The sequence below is a fragment of the Xiphophorus maculatus genome, chromosome 13 (assembly GCF_002775205.1).
Source record: "Xiphophorus maculatus strain JP 163 A chromosome 13, X_maculatus-5.0-male, whole genome shotgun sequence".
Taxonomy (NCBI): Eukaryota; Metazoa; Chordata; class Actinopteri; order Cyprinodontiformes; family Poeciliidae; genus Xiphophorus; species Xiphophorus maculatus.
In genome coordinates this window covers 1,916,053-1,934,552 of record NC_036455.1, presented here as the reverse complement: position 1 = coordinate 1,934,552, position 18,500 = coordinate 1,916,053, and the positions used below count along the sequence as shown (strand labels likewise).

At 35.6% G+C, this 18,500-nt stretch overlaps 1 protein-coding gene across 8 annotated transcripts in view; it reads left to right on the top strand.

Annotated features, from left to right (window-relative positions):
- Window positions 1–18,500, top strand: part of LOC102226981 (CUB and sushi domain-containing protein 3) — a 392,616-nt gene that overhangs the window by 225,371 nt on the left and 148,745 nt on the right. For 7 of the 8 annotated variants that reach the window (XM_023345230.1, XM_023345235.1, XM_023345233.1 and 4 more), the window contains one exon: window positions 16,127–16,204. The exons of the other annotated variant lie outside the window; for it this stretch is intronic. In XM_023345230.1, coding sequence (XP_023200998.1) covers window positions 16,127–16,204 — 78 coding nt within the window. The remainder of the gene's footprint in view (window positions 1–16,126; window positions 16,205–18,500) is intronic. 8 annotated transcript variants of the gene reach the window in all.

Genomic DNA, 18,500 nt, shown 5'->3' with positions numbered 1-18,500 from the left:
AGCAAAAATTAAAACTTTGATTTAAATATTAAACAAAAATTTAAAAAAAGCCTGCTTTCGTAATAGCAGGAAAAATGTAAAATTAGGCAATTTTAAGCCAACAAGATTTGGTAACATACAAAACATTCATGTTAAGCTAAAATATGAGGGTACAGATGATAATAAATTAAGAGCTGCTGGGAGTCAAAAGAGCCAGCTCTTTTCTGGGAGCCATGCCACAAGAGCTCACTCTCTGAAAAGAGCCAAATTTCCCATCACTATCCTGGTGCCATTTAAAAAGTATTGATTTTACACATAAATCTAAAAACAGAGCTTTGCAACATGTTTTAGAATAAACCTAATTTATTGGGTCAGTTTAATCCAATTTCACTGGTCTTATTGTAATGATGTGTACACCATGATAATATTGCAACATAATTTGATTGATGATTACACTTTTACGACTAAACAACTCCAATCAGTAAATGCACGACGAAATCTTAAGCGTCTCATTCAATAAGTTTAGCAATACATCCTTTAGTGCCTGACAAATTTGGAGTGCAGTCCCTTTTGCTAATTTTAAAAGATTCAATCAGATCGTGATAAATTAGTGTCACTACCGTTTTAAGGACAGGTGAACACATCTGACATCTTATCTGCACTTTAGATCATTAGTAACCAGTTTTTACAAGAGGTTCTGGTAAGATAAAAAACATCAGACATTTTTCAATAGAAAAAAATGACACAAGTAGATGTCATAAGTAATCTCAAAGACCGATCTTTATATGAAAATAGCAAATTGTAATAAAAATTTCAAATATATTGGGTTCTGAAGAGACTAGTGCTTTGAAAAAATGAGTTCTGTCTGGATTTGTCCAGGTTATGATGGGGAAGAAAGTTGAGCCTTCAACTGAAGGTAAAAGAGAGCACATTATGAATGGCCTGTACTTGGATAGTGCTTTATTTAATCCAGAGGACCCTAAAGCACTTTACTTTCAGTCATTCACTCATTCATGAATACATTCACACGCTGATGGTGGCAAACTGGATTTGCCACATGTAGTAGCTATTAAGTGCCACTAGTAGCTACTTCATGCCACTGATGCATGGCAGCACCCCTTGCACCTCTTGCCTCTGCAAGACACTTTACCAGCAGGCACAACAGGCAAAGTGTCTTGCCCAAGGACACAATAACTGACACAGACAGAGCAGGAATTCGAACCGACAAGCCATTGGTTACAGGATGGACTCCTATGACTGTCGCCACCTGGTTGAATTTAAAAGTCCTAATAAACCTAAAATCTGACATGTTCATGATTTCAATTTAGTCATAAGGATGAATGAAAGTGATATTGTCAAAATAACAATAATTAGCTTTCAGTTTATTCTGAAGTTGCTGTATGTGATGACACTTTTTAAAGGAGTTTAATCATGAAAAGATGAAACACATTTGTGAAACCTTGTTATAAACATTCTGTCTTGTAAGTGAAGACTGCTCAAGACTGATTACATGACTAATTACATTGGGTCATTGCTGCAACATTTGCATAGCATTCTCATATATTATATAGAAGTGCCACATATGAGAATATACTACATTTCTGTATTGCAGATTTTTTGCCATGTCCAAAAAATCCTTGATGTCCTGGCTTAGCCTTTGATAGTGCTGAGTTTGCCGAAGTACAAGATGCATAGAGAGGTGATGTTGGTATTCTATTTACTTAAAGCTGTATATCTTCATTACATTGCAGACATAGATTCGACCATCAAGTGTAAACAATTTGTGCTTATATTCAGTTATCTAAACTTCAAAGTCTGACCTTCTGTTTATCAATTGTCATTACAATTATTAGTTTATTCACTTACATATGTGAATGTTATATTTTTCTTCTGTGACATCTTTAAACCAAACAAGCAAACAAATCAATATTACTTTCTGCTATCCACACAGAAGTTATAGATAAGGTGACAAAGAGAAAAAAATATTTCCTCACAGCTTGTTCCAAATCCTCAGAGGTCGCTATGTAGGCAGGAGGAATCACGTTCCAAATGGTATCTAAGCAAAAAATAAGATGTGGATGTCTGTCACAAGGCAAGTCACAATGCACACACACACTTTTATGGTGACAGAAGCTCAAGAGGTAGGAATTTGACTTGTAAAGCCTGGTTCACACAGCAAGATTTGGAAATTATCAATTTATTTTCAGAACCTGAGAGATCCCACACACTACAATAAAAGAAAAATCAGATTTAACTGGTTTGGTCCGACATGTGTGTGGTGCACAGCCAAACAGCAAAGACAACACAACACACACAAACAGTTTTCACTCGCAAACATTCAGATGGAAAATCTAGCAACACTTCTTGTAATCAGACGTTAGTTCAGCGTAAATAAACAAGGTTGCCAAGGAAGCAGCAATGGCCTATTTTCGAAATAAAAAAAACAATATGAAAAGAAAAACCATTGGTTAAAGGAGTAGAGCAGGAATATCTCTTAAGATTATCTTTAGAGCCATCACAATAACCAGAGTGTGAAAACTGTCAGAATGGGAAGATCTGGGTAAAAATCTGCATACAAATCTTGCTGTGTCAACCGGACATAACTGGTGGGTAGCCGGTTTGAATCCAAAGCTCCATTGATCTCAGTCATGTCCTTGAGCAGACACTTCACCTGCCTTGTTTGCTGGTGGTGGCAGTCAGAGGCAGCAGTGGCCGGTTGTATGGCAGCCTCGCTTCTGTCAGTCTGCCCCAGGTGGCTACAATGTAGCTTAGCTCCATCAATGTGTGAATGTGTGCATGAATAACTGAATGTAGTGTAAAGCACTTTGGAGTCATCTGGACTAGGCTAGAAGAAGTGCTAAGCACAAGCCATTTACCATCTACAGTTTTACTCATAAGAAAAATTTGGACAGAAAACCAGAGTGCCCAAACTACAGTACATACATAAATACTTGCTCAGAGGAGAGCATGTAAACTTCAGAAAAAAACATAGCTTTTTCCTCTCTATCATGCAAACACAGCTTGTTTCTCATTCAATTCATGCAGGCCGTATAAAAGGGAAAAAAACAAAACAAACAAAACTCTTAACAATAATGAAGGTATTACTAATAAAGATACATAACCTCTTAAAAAAGAGGGTACATTTTCATTCTTATTCCTCCATTTTATCATCTTTTCCTATAAATTTTCTTCTGTAACTCTGGGCCCTCTTTTCATGCCGTCCTTCAGACATATCATCTGATTGATTGACTGACAACCTGGCCACTCCCTTTGAGATTTGCCCCTAATTTGTTTTAATGATCTTAAGTACTTTAAAAGGTTAATCAGCATGTTAATGAGTGGTGTCAGTGGGAAAAAGTTAGTTGATCAATTAGAGGAGCTTTAACAGGCTTATGATTGATTAGCTGCTTCCTGTCAGCTGTCAGTCATCTTCATTACTTTGTTAGTTAATACGCGTTAGAGGAAATGCACAGTGGGTGGTTCAAAAGGTTACTGGATCAGAAGTTGCTCTGTAATTCTCTAACCCATTCAGATTTATACAGCAGTACATAAAAAAAAACTTTCTCACATTTTCTCACATTACAACTACAAACTTTGATGTGTTTTACTAGGTTGTTTTTTTTAAAGCAGCAGAAAACTGTGTACAGCTGAAGTGGAAAAAATCTATACATGGCTTTCAAAATTATCTGATTTGTAAAGAGTTCACCTGGGTGTAATTCTCTATCAAGACTATCATGACTGCATAGTTTTGTTAGAGAATATTAGGTAACAAACAGGATTATCCAGACTAAGGGACACGTGAGACAGATCAGGACAAACTTTGAGAAGTTAGGTTGTGGGGAAAAAAATCCCAGGCTTTCAACATCTCAGTTCATTCTATTAACTGAAAATGGAACAATTTCGGCACAAATGCAAACCTAAAAAGGTGACTGTCTGACAGGCTGGACCAGGACAGCATTAATTAAAAAACACAAACAAACAATCTAACATTGCACATCACTCTGAACAAGCAATCTGCACCATGAAAGATGGTGCTGGCAACATTACTCTGTGAACTTGACACCAGGATAGAAGTTCACTTCCAGCACGGAACTAAACTTAAACATACAGCCAGAGCTACAGCTGAATGGTTTGGGATTGTGAAGGTATCCCAAACCTTCACAATCCCAAACCTATCACAAAAAATATGAACAAAACACTTTACACTGTGTGGTTGTAACTCAATAAAATGTGTAAAAGTAAAAGAAAAAAGTTATGTAAATGAAGTATTTTGGCTCTTTTATATTCTCTTGCAGCAGAAAGCCGCCGGTTAGAAGCTTAATCATGAACTGCTGCTTTGATTAAAATTTTTATCCGTAAACAGAATACTCCTTGTTGTCTAACTTCACTTGATTAAAAAATATTATAGTAATTTCTTAGTGCTACTTGGGGTTAGTTCCACCCAGTAAGCCATATGGTCTGGTCCACCACATTCTTCCACTTTCCTGTCTGAGATGCTGCGGCCCCTCAGCAGGGTACAAAGGGTTAGTAAATATTCATGGAGAAGAATACATTAAAACAACTCCAAATTTGTCTCTAAATGAACAAATCTGCCTTGGCAGGGTTGGTTAATTAAGTGTATTGCTATGAGACCTCGGAGGGTCACATTTGGCTCCAGGTCCTGCCAGACTGTTTTCCTTCTATGTTGTTGTGCAGGCGTGTGCTTGCCTGTGTTTGAGGTTGGGCAATTTGGCTCATAATAAAATAAATAAATAACTAGAAATCCCCCTGCTTCTGTTGCAGCCCGAATTATAAAGTTCTGAATTAATAATAATCTCACAATGATTTATGTCCAAGTTTGTGGAGAAAAGGGCAGTGGGGTTAGCGAGGCAAAAACAAAGCACTGCAACAAGAAAACAGCAGATTAAAGGAAAACTAAGGAGGAGGTAAAACAGTAGGGAGAAATGATTAATAGGCCTTGAGAAGAGAGACAGACAGCCAGAGAGCAATGGGGGGTTTAAAAGGACAAGTCATTTGGCAAGATGGTTTGGCTAAATATTAATGTTAAAGAATTTATAATGTCCTGCTGATATAAAAGGTTTCTGTTGGCCAGTTTAGAAGGGAAAAGAGCTGCATTTCTGTGTGCACGCATTTTCTCATTTGAGCGGAGGCTGCGTTGCATTCACGGTTCTTGGACACAGGACAGGAGCCTCGCTCCCGAACTAGTCCGTTTGGTAAATAAAAGCCTGCAGCTCTTGTGCACAGCTAAAGCAAATCTACCAATTATTTTTAATTGTCATTTAAATGCTTAATTGATGCTTCAAAATATTTCCTGCTGCCAGGATTTTAAGACATGCCGTAGGCATTTTGTTGATAGACCTAAATTGAGGGAATTAACCATTTTAATTCAAATATCTCCCCCAACCCACAGAGACGGTGTGTTTTTCTCAAAGGGCAAAATCACTTTTATTTCAACCATTCACTTTTTATTCACAATACATCTGGCAGCCATTCTTATGATTTTAGAAAAAGCAAATCAAAATTAAATCAAATATAATTTCAGCTGATGTAAACCTATGTTTAAACCTGCTTTTCTTTCTCATTAATTGTATATTTTATTTTGTATTTTTTTTGTCAGTAAAATATTTGAGCTAAGATGACATTAATTTTGTTACTGCACATCACTCTCATGTCAAGAGCTAAAGACAATCATAGCCAGTAAGTTTCTGTCACTGTGTTTAATGAAAGCTTTGTTATATTTAGTTATGTAAACATTAATTTGTAGCGCAGGGAAAATATGCGTAGAAAGATTCAGCTCAGTTGACATTAGAACATCCATAGATTAGAATGAAGCATCTAAAAGTCTCCCACTGTAATACTTTTACTAGACAAAATATAATCTCATTGGTACTGTACATCTCACTGAGGGAATACCAGTAAATCATATAAACACCTCTACACTGGCAACATCATTACAGCATCATTTAGGGATTATGGCAAAACCACACAGTGGATTATTAACATGGCATCTCCTTAGGATTCAACCTTCTTCATATTTATTAATGCCCACTGTAAAGATGTCTAAACAATATAATATAAAACATAGTGAAAACTGCTGTACTATGTTGCTTATTTGCATCATTTGAGTCTGATAAGAATTGTCATATGCATAACACTATGCATCTGCTAATAAATTTAGTTATTTTAGAGCTAGATAAAATTCAAGCAATTCAACTGTTGGCTTTAATGGCCCTGACTACAGCACAGAAAATAGTTTTTTGAACGTTTTCTAAATAAATAGCTACTATATATCGTTGTAATTGTTTTGATGAATTGGTGGTCTAAAAATGCTGCGCTTTATGCTGTAAGTGTTTGTTTTTCTTCACATCCTCACTGTAAGTGATTAAAGGAATTTAGGCCATTGTATATTATTATTTGTCATAGTTTCAGTTGTTTTTAATTTTTTTGTTATGGGTCCAACTGAAGAAATGGACAAATCTAGGTAATTAGCTTTTTGAGCATTTACTTCCGTAACCCTGAAGGTCAACACACAACTGCCTTATATGATCCACTTGTTTTCTTGTCTTTATCATTTTGAAGAGTAGCAAAGAGAAATTACCTTTTGGATCACAGAAAAACAGAACTATGTGGATCACTACTTTCGAGTTTTTCTAAGCTGTAAGCAACTTAAAAAGAAACAGATAAGTATAAAGTGTGATTCTGTTACACTCGTTTTAGAAAAAAGATTGCTAGTATTTATGGCGCTAGAGATTTTGCTATAAACAAATATTTTATTTTTATTTTTCCACTTTGGAATACTTCTACACAGTAATTATTCTGTGTAATGCGCTTGGTATAAAATTTAAGTTTTTGTAAGATTTCTGTACATACATTTACCACCAGTGGGAATAACTGGAAAAGGGCGCCATATGATTCTTGCTTTTTTCAGGGTATTTATTTTTACCATCCCATCAAATTGTTTTAAAATGTATTATAAATCTAATAAAGAAAAGTTAAATGGAAAAATTCTTCACCATAAAGGAGCCGGTTGAGAAAGTCTGGGCATCTGGTGAAGATGCCCTTTGATTGACTTACTAGGGAGGTCTTTTGGAAATGTCTCACTGGGAGGAAGCCTCAGGGCAAACCCAGTAGTTGCAGAAGAGATCACGTTACACAGCTGGCTTGGGAATGCCTTGGAGTCCCCCAGAGGGGCTGGAAGAAGTCGCTGGGGAGAGGACAGTCTTGGGATTTTTAAGTGGTAGACTATGTGTGGATAAATGAATGAAAGGATGGATGGATCGTAAGTCTGCCACATGGAGTGTGTTTTTGTAAGAAAAAACACTGAATCCCTGCATTTTTTTCTTAACATGAACTAATCTAACCTAAAATAGAATTCATCATAAACCATCAAATAATAACTGAGTTGGGATCTCTATATGTTGAGATCAAAGCACTGGGATAATTGCCTTCCTGAGTGAACGTTCAAACGGTAATTACAGCTTGACACCTAGAGGCATTCTCGCTGACACAGCTAATCAGATTGAACTGTTAAGAATTGAAGTGTAATTGTTTTTTTCTACTTCTGCAAATTATGTATTTGGATTATACGTGTGTTGAGTATGTTTATAGCAATGAAAGAAGTATCTCAGGTTTTCAGCTATGTTGAGTGGTGTAATAACTGTAGAATACAAGAAATGCTTTACCTTTTTTTAATCTTCTTTCATTGTCGCATATAGTAAATGTGGCAGTATAAGTTCCAGTTGTATCCTATTGTTACAGTATTAGCTCACAGAAGACTGCAAGATTTACATGGTCTGTTAAACTACTCATAGCAGAGAAAAAAATCTTAACAAATTTAGTGTCTAAATAGCTCTCAATGTATATTTTTATATGTATTTTGGATTGATTGGAGAGAAATATTTTTATTTTTAAAACTGAAATAAAAACATTCCTATTTTTCCATCTCCTATTTGCTCAGCAAAGCAACTTCTGGCAATCATATAGACCAGGGGTGGGCACTCCTGGTCCTCGAGGGCCGGTGTCCTGCAACTCTTAGATGTCTCCCTGGTCCAACACACCTGAATCCAACAGCTGAATCTCCTCCTAAGTGCAGTCAAGTTCTCCAGAGTCCTGTTAACGACCTCATTATTTGACTCAGGTGTGTTGAAGTAGAGATGCATCTAAAAGTTGCAGGACACCGGCCCTCGAGGACCAGGAGTGCCCACCCCTGATATAGACCCTCAATCATATAGCCTCTTCTTAGAAAGGACTGGCCTCTGCTCCCCTTTACACCCATCGGTCTTCACAAGGTCAATGAACACACCAGAAATGGTCCTAAATAAGACAGCTAGACGAGTACACACACATACACTTAACTGAAACTTTGTATCTCTTAACTACTTAAAAATGTCTACATTTGTCCCTGCAAAAAGGCATTGTACGTCTTTTCTTCACTCCTGATAAAAAACACTGTTAAATGATGTTAGAATGAGATGAGCTCGACATAAGTGTTTTATCCAAAAATACTGTTCAGTCCACAGTTCTCCAACAAGGTCCATTTCCAAGCACAACACTGACAACAATGGAACCCAACAAACAACTTGTAGTTGAGAATAAAGTCTGTGCCACTCTCACAGGTTTGTTTCTCAGGTAAAGCTAAGTTTGTTATTTAGAGGCGCACTACTTAGATGGGTATTACAAAGAATAAATGGAAAAGGCCTTTTGTGTTTTAAGAAAAATATGCAGCCGATATTAAAAACAAAGGTAAAGTGGATTTTGCCGCCTACGTCAACCATCAAATGCTGTATGTTCGTTGCGTTACCAGGTGCTGTTTATCACAGATCCAATATTCATTTGACAGTACAGTCAACAAACTATTCACACAGTTGAATGGCTGTTAAAAATGGCTTTAAGTGTACACTTTTTAGTTGGAACACTGTGAAAATTGACAGTTTACTTGAAAACACTCTTGAAAAAAACAAAAATATGTGTAGCCTCATTGAAATCCAAGTTTTATAAACTTGTTAAATAGGCTAAAAGATTAGAAAGTTGATAATTGTAAGCAAAGTAAACAAAGCAAAGCAAAGACACACACGTTTAACGTCTTTAGTAATGACTATTTATACTTAATCCAGGGACAAAATATACTAAAATGTAAAAGAATATGCTCCAGATGACCTATAGAAAACTGGTTCGTAGACAGTGGGAGACATGCATCACGTTACGTGGCCACAATATTACAAACGGTTGTTGCTATAGTAAAGATTAGGATTTCAGAATTAAGAATACTGCACCAATTTCCAAGATTGGTATTATATTACCATTATATTATTACCACATTGCAAAAAGTAGATTCCTCATGTTATACAGATGACTCATTGTGTTAAGTCACATGTAACATGCAGAGGTCGAGGTATAGTGGTGAAGAAAGGAGTCACCTTATTAGGAGTACCTCAGCGTAAACTATGATGCTGTAGAAGTCAAAACCAAATTAGATGATAAACTTTAGGCAATACTATTCCTTTCAGTTACAGAAATACAGTAATAAATAAAATCTCAAAATATGAAACAGGACTGGACCATCTCCAACAAAGAAAAGGGACAAAGTAGCTTCTTTCTTTGACCTTTTGGTGGTTTTCTTGTTAAAATTCAATGTAGCAGTTCAAAATCAATAAGAGGTTTCAGCATTTAAAAAAGTTTAGAAAGCATTTTTTTTAACTGACATCAGCATTTTGAAAATATTGCAGCATGTTGCTCATTGCTGCATTCCAGTGAGGTCTGTAATCTAATTCTAAAATGTATTTTTAAAACGCAAAACAAGAGCAATTAAGCACAAACGATAGCAAATTAAGTGATTTTGTAAGGTTCTTTTATCAATTCAATCAGAAACAAAACTCTGTTGGATTGGATTATCAATTTTATCTGCAGTTACAAACACATGTTAAGCTATGACCATTAGGTCATGTGCAGTTTGCCCTTTTGTTTGCTGGTGGTCATTTAGTAATATGCGACTGATTGAACTTGAATTCACTTTGTATTAGTAAGCATTGTATTCACACAGATAGTATGTCTTAAGTTTGTGGTTTTGTTACCTCATTTTCAAACATGGGATGCAGACATAAACACTGTTGGTTATATTAAATGCATTAGAAACATTTTATTTTTGTTGTTGATGTAAAAACCTTTGTGATCTGTCTGAAGAACACCAGCTTTTTTGCCTCTGGTCTTTACCTGAGGTGCAGTTCTCTTTGGGTCGCTTTCTATAAATTGTGCTGCAGTGAAACAGAAATATAAAACATGAAGCAGCAATGCAAAATTTTCTCATGGAAGCCACTTTTTATCGTAAACCCAGTATTATTACCATCTTTCTGACTAATTTTATTGTGTCTACATAATGTGAGTGGGATGTACTATATGTTCCCACTCACATATCAAAATTCAAACATCTGTATAGGTTTAACCTTGTTTGTCTTCTCTCTGAGCACTTCTCAGTGCATGCATACATTATAAGTTGATGAATCTGTTTGTTGATGTGTCAGTCTACTGTGTTTGTGCGTGGGTGTGTGTGTGTTTCGCCATTGTCTTTGCATGTGTCAGGTATGAAGAATCTGTTTTCTTCCCTTTGGCAGAACCTACCAATCACATCCCTCCGTCATCTTTCTTCATTACCTATTCATGAGTTTCTGTCTCTGCAGGGCCGTGATTGGCTCTTAATGAACAACTGACTGCAATATTAGTCAGCCAGCGCTATTGGAAGAAATAATTCAGTCGGTAAAAAAGAAACACCAGACAACCAAGGCTATGCAAACATTATTCAATTCAAGCAGTGGAACAGCATAACCCTTGAGGAGGTTGACATATTGGATATTGTCGATTGTGCATTTCATTCCTTTAAGGCCCTTGTTGTGTCTCAAATCCACTCATGATCAAGTGCATACAACTTAAATTGCCCAGTGCAGCAGATAATTACGGCTATGAAAGAAAGAAAACATTTAGCTCATGCAGGATATAAAATTTGGATTCTGGGTAAATAAATCCCCAAGCCCTTTTCCATGTCAGCCCTAACTTATGAACCATTAGTCAAACTGAGTACAAAGATACTGCAGGCCTCAACAGGATCATATGAGCTCATAAATCCATAAACTGTGCTTTTTCTACCTTAAATTATTGTAGAGGCTTGCATTTGTACCACAACTGGCTTCCATTATTTAAACTTTGTTCAGCTTTTGCTGTATGAGACATGTTCTCACTGAAATTATAATTTATTAGAGTAATATGGAATGAGCAATGTTGACTACATCCATGTTGTCTGATACTGTACAAAGAGTGGTGTTGAAGGGGCATTGATTGGCCCTTACAAGCTGCTAATCAAACATGGATAACTTCTACAGTGCTGCTCTCCCCAAGTGGTTGCATTCTTTAACACCTTATACTTATTATTACCTTCTAGTATAACTGAGTTCTCTAAAATTAAACTCACTAAGCCAAACTAAAAGGACTAACATGTTATGGTCAAGAAAATGGGAACAAGATGGTTGAGAGTGCATCAGTTGTTCTTATGTCAGAGGATACTTCGGGCCTCTCTGAGATACCAAAGTACCCCAACAGATTTGGCAGTATTTGACACCCTAGATTGAAAACTAATTTGACTAATCCATAGCAAGGAAAAAGCAGACAGCATAGCATCCAGTAAAATAAGCAGAAGTGTGTTTCTTTATTTGTTTTAGTGGCTTTCTGAATACTGCTGAACTCTATGTGAGCACTTATTCTGTAACTAAATATAGTTGTGTTAAATATTCAGAATTTCAGCTCATAAACGTAGCTTACTTAAATGCATCTGCCCTTCCATCTGTTTGCATTAGTGTTTCTGCATGTAGGCTAGAATATTAACCAGGTCACATTTAACTTTGATGCATATTTACATATAGGACAGGCTTTATGATGCATATTAAAAAGGTTTGATGCAGAGAATAAATTTATGCCACCAACAACAAATTTAACTTTTTCTGCCTTCTGGCATACATATAGTAGATCTTACTAATGGACAAAAATGTTGTTTTTTTATCTCACTATATTTTAATTTATGTTACTTGAAGTTCAGTCTTCACCACTAAACAGTTACACAAAATTATTATTTTTTTAACGACAGGAATATATTTTAAACTAAACAAATCATGAACCTTGCACCAAATGTTAAAAGTTATGTATTTTTGTGCCTAAGATTTTTATTATTTTTGCCTAATTGTGAAAAAATGGAAATGCGCATATACATAAACACTTATATAACAAATAATGTTTATGAATTGGTCAGAAAATATTAATATAAATGTGTGCTACGTGAATTACTCTTTTTAAATGCGGGGAATGAGATGCATTCCTAGAGACAGCAGTCAGTTTATCAGTTATCAAATATCTTTCTGCTTTAATAGTTGTGACTGTGGTGTCAGGGATGATAAAGTTCATTCTTTGTGTAGGTGGGTGGATTGCTGTGAAGTTAGGGTCTTTTTAGTCATATTTTTCTGCAATGAGCAGCTGTGGTACATGACATGCTGGATCATACTCACTGAGAATTTAATGGGGCATTGTGTGTTTTCCAGGCACAGAGTACTACTTTGCACAACCAAGTAACTATGTTACCTTCAGTAAAAATACTGTATGTATCAAACATAACCTAAAGGAAATTTGACTTCATAATTTGACGTCTTAAAATTGGGCCTCTGCCTCTTAAAGAGACTTTTACTGTTTCCAACACTCCGCCTTCAGCCGATCATCGCAACAATTTTTCTCATTATGCTGTTAACCGTTCTTAGGAGCGCTGGACTGAGGAATAGTTTGTATGATAAGCTCAGCAGACTCTCAGTTTCACCAGGTGTTTGCTAATTGCTTCTCCTCGGAGACTGGAGCTCCAAGGAGGAGCTTTGTGGAAATTAGCGGCACTTTTTGAGAGCAAGAATTTAGGAATCCATGAATGGCTGCTGGGGGAGATTCAAGGATTCTTCAAACGTGCATGAGAGAATCAAAGCAAAAATGCAAGTCTGTTTTTGATGAGGGGATAACGTTAGAGGATGATATAAAGCTCAAAAAAGTGAAGTTTATAATAATCACCCTGTAAATATTTAAATGGTTGGAAAATTTAAAATATATACCCAAAAAGCTGAAAAATATGTGCGCATAGGTGATGACATATCCAAGTTAGTGGTTCATTATGGAAACAATAGCATCAGAATGTTGAGATGTCAAAGATGATACATGATTTCTGATAATCCCTTTCTAGCATGCATTTGTTCACTTATTTTAATCTTTTTGTAAATACACAATGTACTTTTTGTGGAAAAGACACAAAAAGTACATTTTGAGTCCTGCTTTGTACAATTAAGATGATGTATGGGGATCCAATTTTACTTAAAAGTACCCTCTGTACCATGTCAAATCAAAAGGCAAAAAGGCCACAAGATGATAACCATGTGATTTATGAAAGATAAAACAACACTTTTTACGATCAGTCAAGTAGAGTTCCCTTCATTTGACAGAGTACTGATATTCCTCTCATACATCACTTCAAATGTCACTTTTCAAGGCTCTGTTTGACTTCTGACTGGTAATATTTATGCTCAGTGAAAACCAACTAAGCAAATGGAGCAGCACTGGTTACTGGCGAAAATGAATAGGGATGTAATGTCTGGCATACAAGACAAGACAATAAATGAAATTGGATCCATGAGAATGAGACCAGATTAGATTTTTTTGAAAACTAAGGATCTTTATTTCACAGACTGGAATTTGCATAGTTGCCCCATGTTATATGTTAAAACACATGTAGCTGGATATCATTAGTGGTCTCAGAGTGCTGTGAAAAATCATTTCTGAATTTTTTTTATATTTAAATACACCAAAAACAAATTTAAACGTCAGTCAAATATACTTTAAAACTTTTTTATAAAAGCTACATACTGCAGCTTTAACTAAAAAAAAAGTTCTAATTATTTTTATTCAGGAGAAAAATTGGAACTCAATCTGGCACTGTGTAAAAATAGAATTACCTTCATTTAAATCATGCACTAACAGTGGTTGACACTGAAGCTGATTTAAGTGTGACTCGGCACATCTAGGCCTGATTAAAACCTGATGCAATACATCTTAAATAGAATCTGTCTGACAAACCAAAATAGGCTTAAAGATTTCAAACAGAAATGCGTCATGCTCTGATGTAAAAGTAAATTCAGAAACGGTTGAAAAAGTCAATGACATCTGTCAGCTTGGAAAGGGTAACAATACTATTTCTAAGGCTCCAGGAAACCACAGTGAGAATCATAAATGGACTGAAAAAAAGAGCTGAGGTGACACTCCCCAGGAGTGACTGGTCCCCAAACCTTTTCCAAGAGTGCACCGACAACTCATTAAGAAACCAGAACAACATCTGAAACACTGCAGGCCTCTTTTGCCTCTGTTAAGGTCAGTCTTCATGACTCAACAATAAGAAAGACACTGGGCAAAAATGGCAGCCATTGAATAGTTCCAAGCTAAAAAACACAGCTGAACAAAAGAAACACAGTGACTTGTCTTCCACTGTGACAAAAACACCTCAACAATTCCTAATAAAGGAACTTGATATCAACAAAGAGGAACTTTGTTGATATCATGTTACATAGCTTACGCGTCATATATGAAAAGGCTCATCTATTCCTGTCCTATGCATCTACTTTAAAAAAAGTCTGCACTTTTCCAGCATTTATTCATAAACAGCGCTATTGTAAAAACAGTAATTTTTGTACACTTTTGGTAGACAAAGTATCACTTTCTTTGATTCCCAAACATGAATCACATTGTTAAACTAGGTTCCCCTCATTCAACCATCATACACAGGTTACTGACTGCTCGCAAAGTCATGTGGGGGACGGGGAGAGCTACTTCCTCTATGCTCCAGAGAGAATGTGTGGAGACCACCATAAACTGCCTTTTACATGACTTTAAATTTAAATTACATAAATATATGAGGGACATTGTTTATAGTTTGAAAATTGAGACTTCTTAAATAATGTTGTGTTCTGAATTTGGAACTTTCTATGCTACATTATGACATTATTGAATGAACAATTGTTCACAATGATTAAAGACCAACTTTCATGTCAACGTGTTGGCACTAATATTAGCATTTTTATTCCATGTTGTTCTTCACACATATCAAATACAAACAGAATGATGTCTGTGCATAAATGTTGCCACTGTTTGATATTGGAATAATGGGTTTTTTTTGCCATTTGCGATTTGATGGAATCGTTAGGTCATTGTGAAATCGGTGTCTGTCAGTCAGCCTTTCGGACAATCTTCAGTAATTTGTGAATGTGTTTGTAGATGAGATGTATCCTTTTCATATAACGGTCAGAAATTATTTGTATCTTATTTATTTTATATATTGTTGACAGTAGGACAAAAAAATATAGTTCAGAAGGAAATCTAATTAAGACCCTGGAGTGTTTTTTCTCATTAGTGCTCTAATTCAGATATAGCTCTCACCCACTCACGCTGTCATCTATAGCCTGTCTTTGCAGCCACACTTGCTAAACTATATTAATCTACAGGTTCAGTGCCGTATGTTAATGTGGCTCATAATGAAATGATGATACCAGAGCTCACGCTGACAGGGATTTACTCCCCATCAGTTTGCCTCCTCTTGTCTTTGATTTGCTCCATCCAGCCATCTATTTCCTAACGTTTCATTATCTGAATGCTTTGATTACAGAGCTGCATTGTGAGTTATTTTGATTAAAGCTGCAATTTCCCTTCTCAGCTTTTGTTAAGAATCTGATGGAGCTTCTAGCAGAACATCCCAAGTGTTTCATTTAAGAGTGACAGAGAGAAGGAGAGAGAGAAATATTAACATGATTAAAAATCCTGAATGATACTACTCGTACGATTCTGTTTTTCAACTATGCTTCCATTTTTCTCTACTTTTTCCTCTCTGTCCGTCTGTTTCCACCATTTGAATTTTTTTGTTGCCTTTTTGTGTTTGTTTTTGCTTTGCTCTTTTCTCTCGCAGCATTGCAACAGAGAGAGGAATGAGCCATTTAATTTGAACCCTTTTAATAGGTCAGATATAAGCTTTCTGCTTTTATCAACTCTGTTATCTGATTTTTCTTCTCTTTTTTCTGTATTCTGTTCTCCTCTGCAGTGAAGCGATCAGTAGATTTTAAATCGAGGGGCGTAAAATTATTCCCTGGCAAAGACTCCAGCAACAAGTTTTCAATATGTGAGTTCAATTCTCAGTGTCCCTTTGCTTAATGAAATAGCATGTAATGGCTTGAACTGTTGGTTTGTTTTTAGCATTTTTTTCTTTCTTCTCTTCTAAAGGCCTATTGTCATATTCAACACTTTTGTGCTTTGACTCAAAAATATATATATTGCATATACTGTATATATACAGTATATACACTGCTCAAAAAAATAAAGGGGACACTTAAACAGGTGTTTAACACTTAAAGTGTTCCCTTTATTTTTTTGAGCAGTATATATATATATATATATATATATATATATATATATATATATATATATATATATGTTTATTATATTTTAATGCCATTTTCTCAGTTTAAAGAAATACTGAACATATGGAACTGATGTCGCACAAATGTGTTGAGAATAGCAATGCCTTTGCTGAAAGCTACTTTTGCATTCTTCTTGACTGCTGTGTGTTTCCATGGTTTGACTTTTTGTGTATGTATGTTAAGGTCACAGTGTCTTGCCTCTTCTTTGTTTGCTTTGATATATTTAATCACAGCCTTGTTCTGATAAGCTTAATCATGGTTTGTTCTGGCTTGCTTCAGGCTAGATCAGGGAATGTGAATCATCTGCTGTAACACTGTTTATGGCCCAACCCATACCCCTTTCTCTAACCTTTCCTATATACGTACATGTCCTTCTTTTTTTCTTTTTTTCCATACTGATGCATCTTTAGGCTCAGGTTATTAGGGTCGGCAAAGCAATTACTGAGTTGTACAATCTAACGCTAGGCTAGGATTATCATTTGGAATATATAGCTTTTTTATGTGTTTTATGTTTTTTACCTTGAAACTAGCTAAAGTGAATGTTACATGAAGTAAAATACTGCACTTCTTTCATATTTAGCATATGCAAAAGCATCGTAGTAAAACACAAAGTCATTTTAGAGTCTAGAGTCCAACACAACACCCTTTAGATAATTCTCCCCTAATTAGCACCTAACTTCCCGACTTCATTTAATTGATTTATCTATTTGTTTTAATAATAATAATATTTGCTTTGAAGTAGATTCTAAATTAAGTAGTGATTGATAATTTAAGTATATATAATACACTTGATTGGCCATGTCTGACCCATGAATCAGAAACACACAAGAGAAAACCAATACTTGTTATTGATTGCACAAAAGAAAAACTATGAAAGTGACCTTAGATGCATTTAGAACTATTCTGGATACATCAGTAAATATATCCAGAGGATAACAAACAATAGTACTACAGTATACAAGTAAATAAATAATAACTACATAAATAAAATCAGCTCTATTTTAGCCGTATTTGTTACAATAGTGATTGTCAATCTCTGTGGGAATAGTGAGTGTGCTGCAAATAATTAATATTTGTTCGTAATATTTTTACCTTACAATTCAACTAAGGTTTTCAGCTAACCCATATATAAAGTCACTTATGTTACACTATTATTTTCTATCTCACTTCTCCTTGGTCTGTTTTCCCATAAATACACAGATTCAGACTGTTTTACAAAGCTGACCGTTTTAGCTCTTAGAGATATTCAGGATAACATTTCCCTGCTTTTATGTTCTATTTTGTTTCACAAATGGCATACCAACACCTAGTGATACTCATCACACATAACATCTCTATGCTGCGGCTGTAGTGAACTGTAGTAATGCATCCTCACTTTTGTTGAGAGATTTTTGGAACATTATAGTTCCTCAACAGCCCAGTAAATTTGTTTTACTGGGCAAAAAACAACTGGTAAATGGGGTTTTTGCTCAGAGAATCTCTTCATTGAAAATGTGTGCTTTTTAGAAATTTTTCATGTCTCTGTTACCAGTAATGTGTGTAGTTTCTTTTCCAGATTTAACCACCACTATAACTGTAACACCTCAAATCAAACAGTACCTGCAATAGGCTTTTATTTTGGCAATGCCAATCAGCTCAAGTTATCTAATTGTAAATCTGCATTTATCTACTGTTATTTCTGGTTACCTTAGCCTTGTTGCTCACACACCAATGGTGAAGTTTAACATTCATGTTGAGTGTTTAAAACGGGAAAAACAGCATGATTCTAAGTTTTTAAAGCTTCTTTCTGTTCGCCAGTAAATCCCACAATTCCATGCCAAACATCTATTGCAGTTAGCAAATTAGAGCCCACATTATGCCACACAACTGTTGAGTCGACAGTCATTATATGCTCAGTACACCAAACGGGTTATGCAGGAATGTTTGCCAAGTTTTAACATTGAGTCAAAATGTCAGGTCTATAGTTTGACTACAGTTCAACACTGCAATTCAAACAAA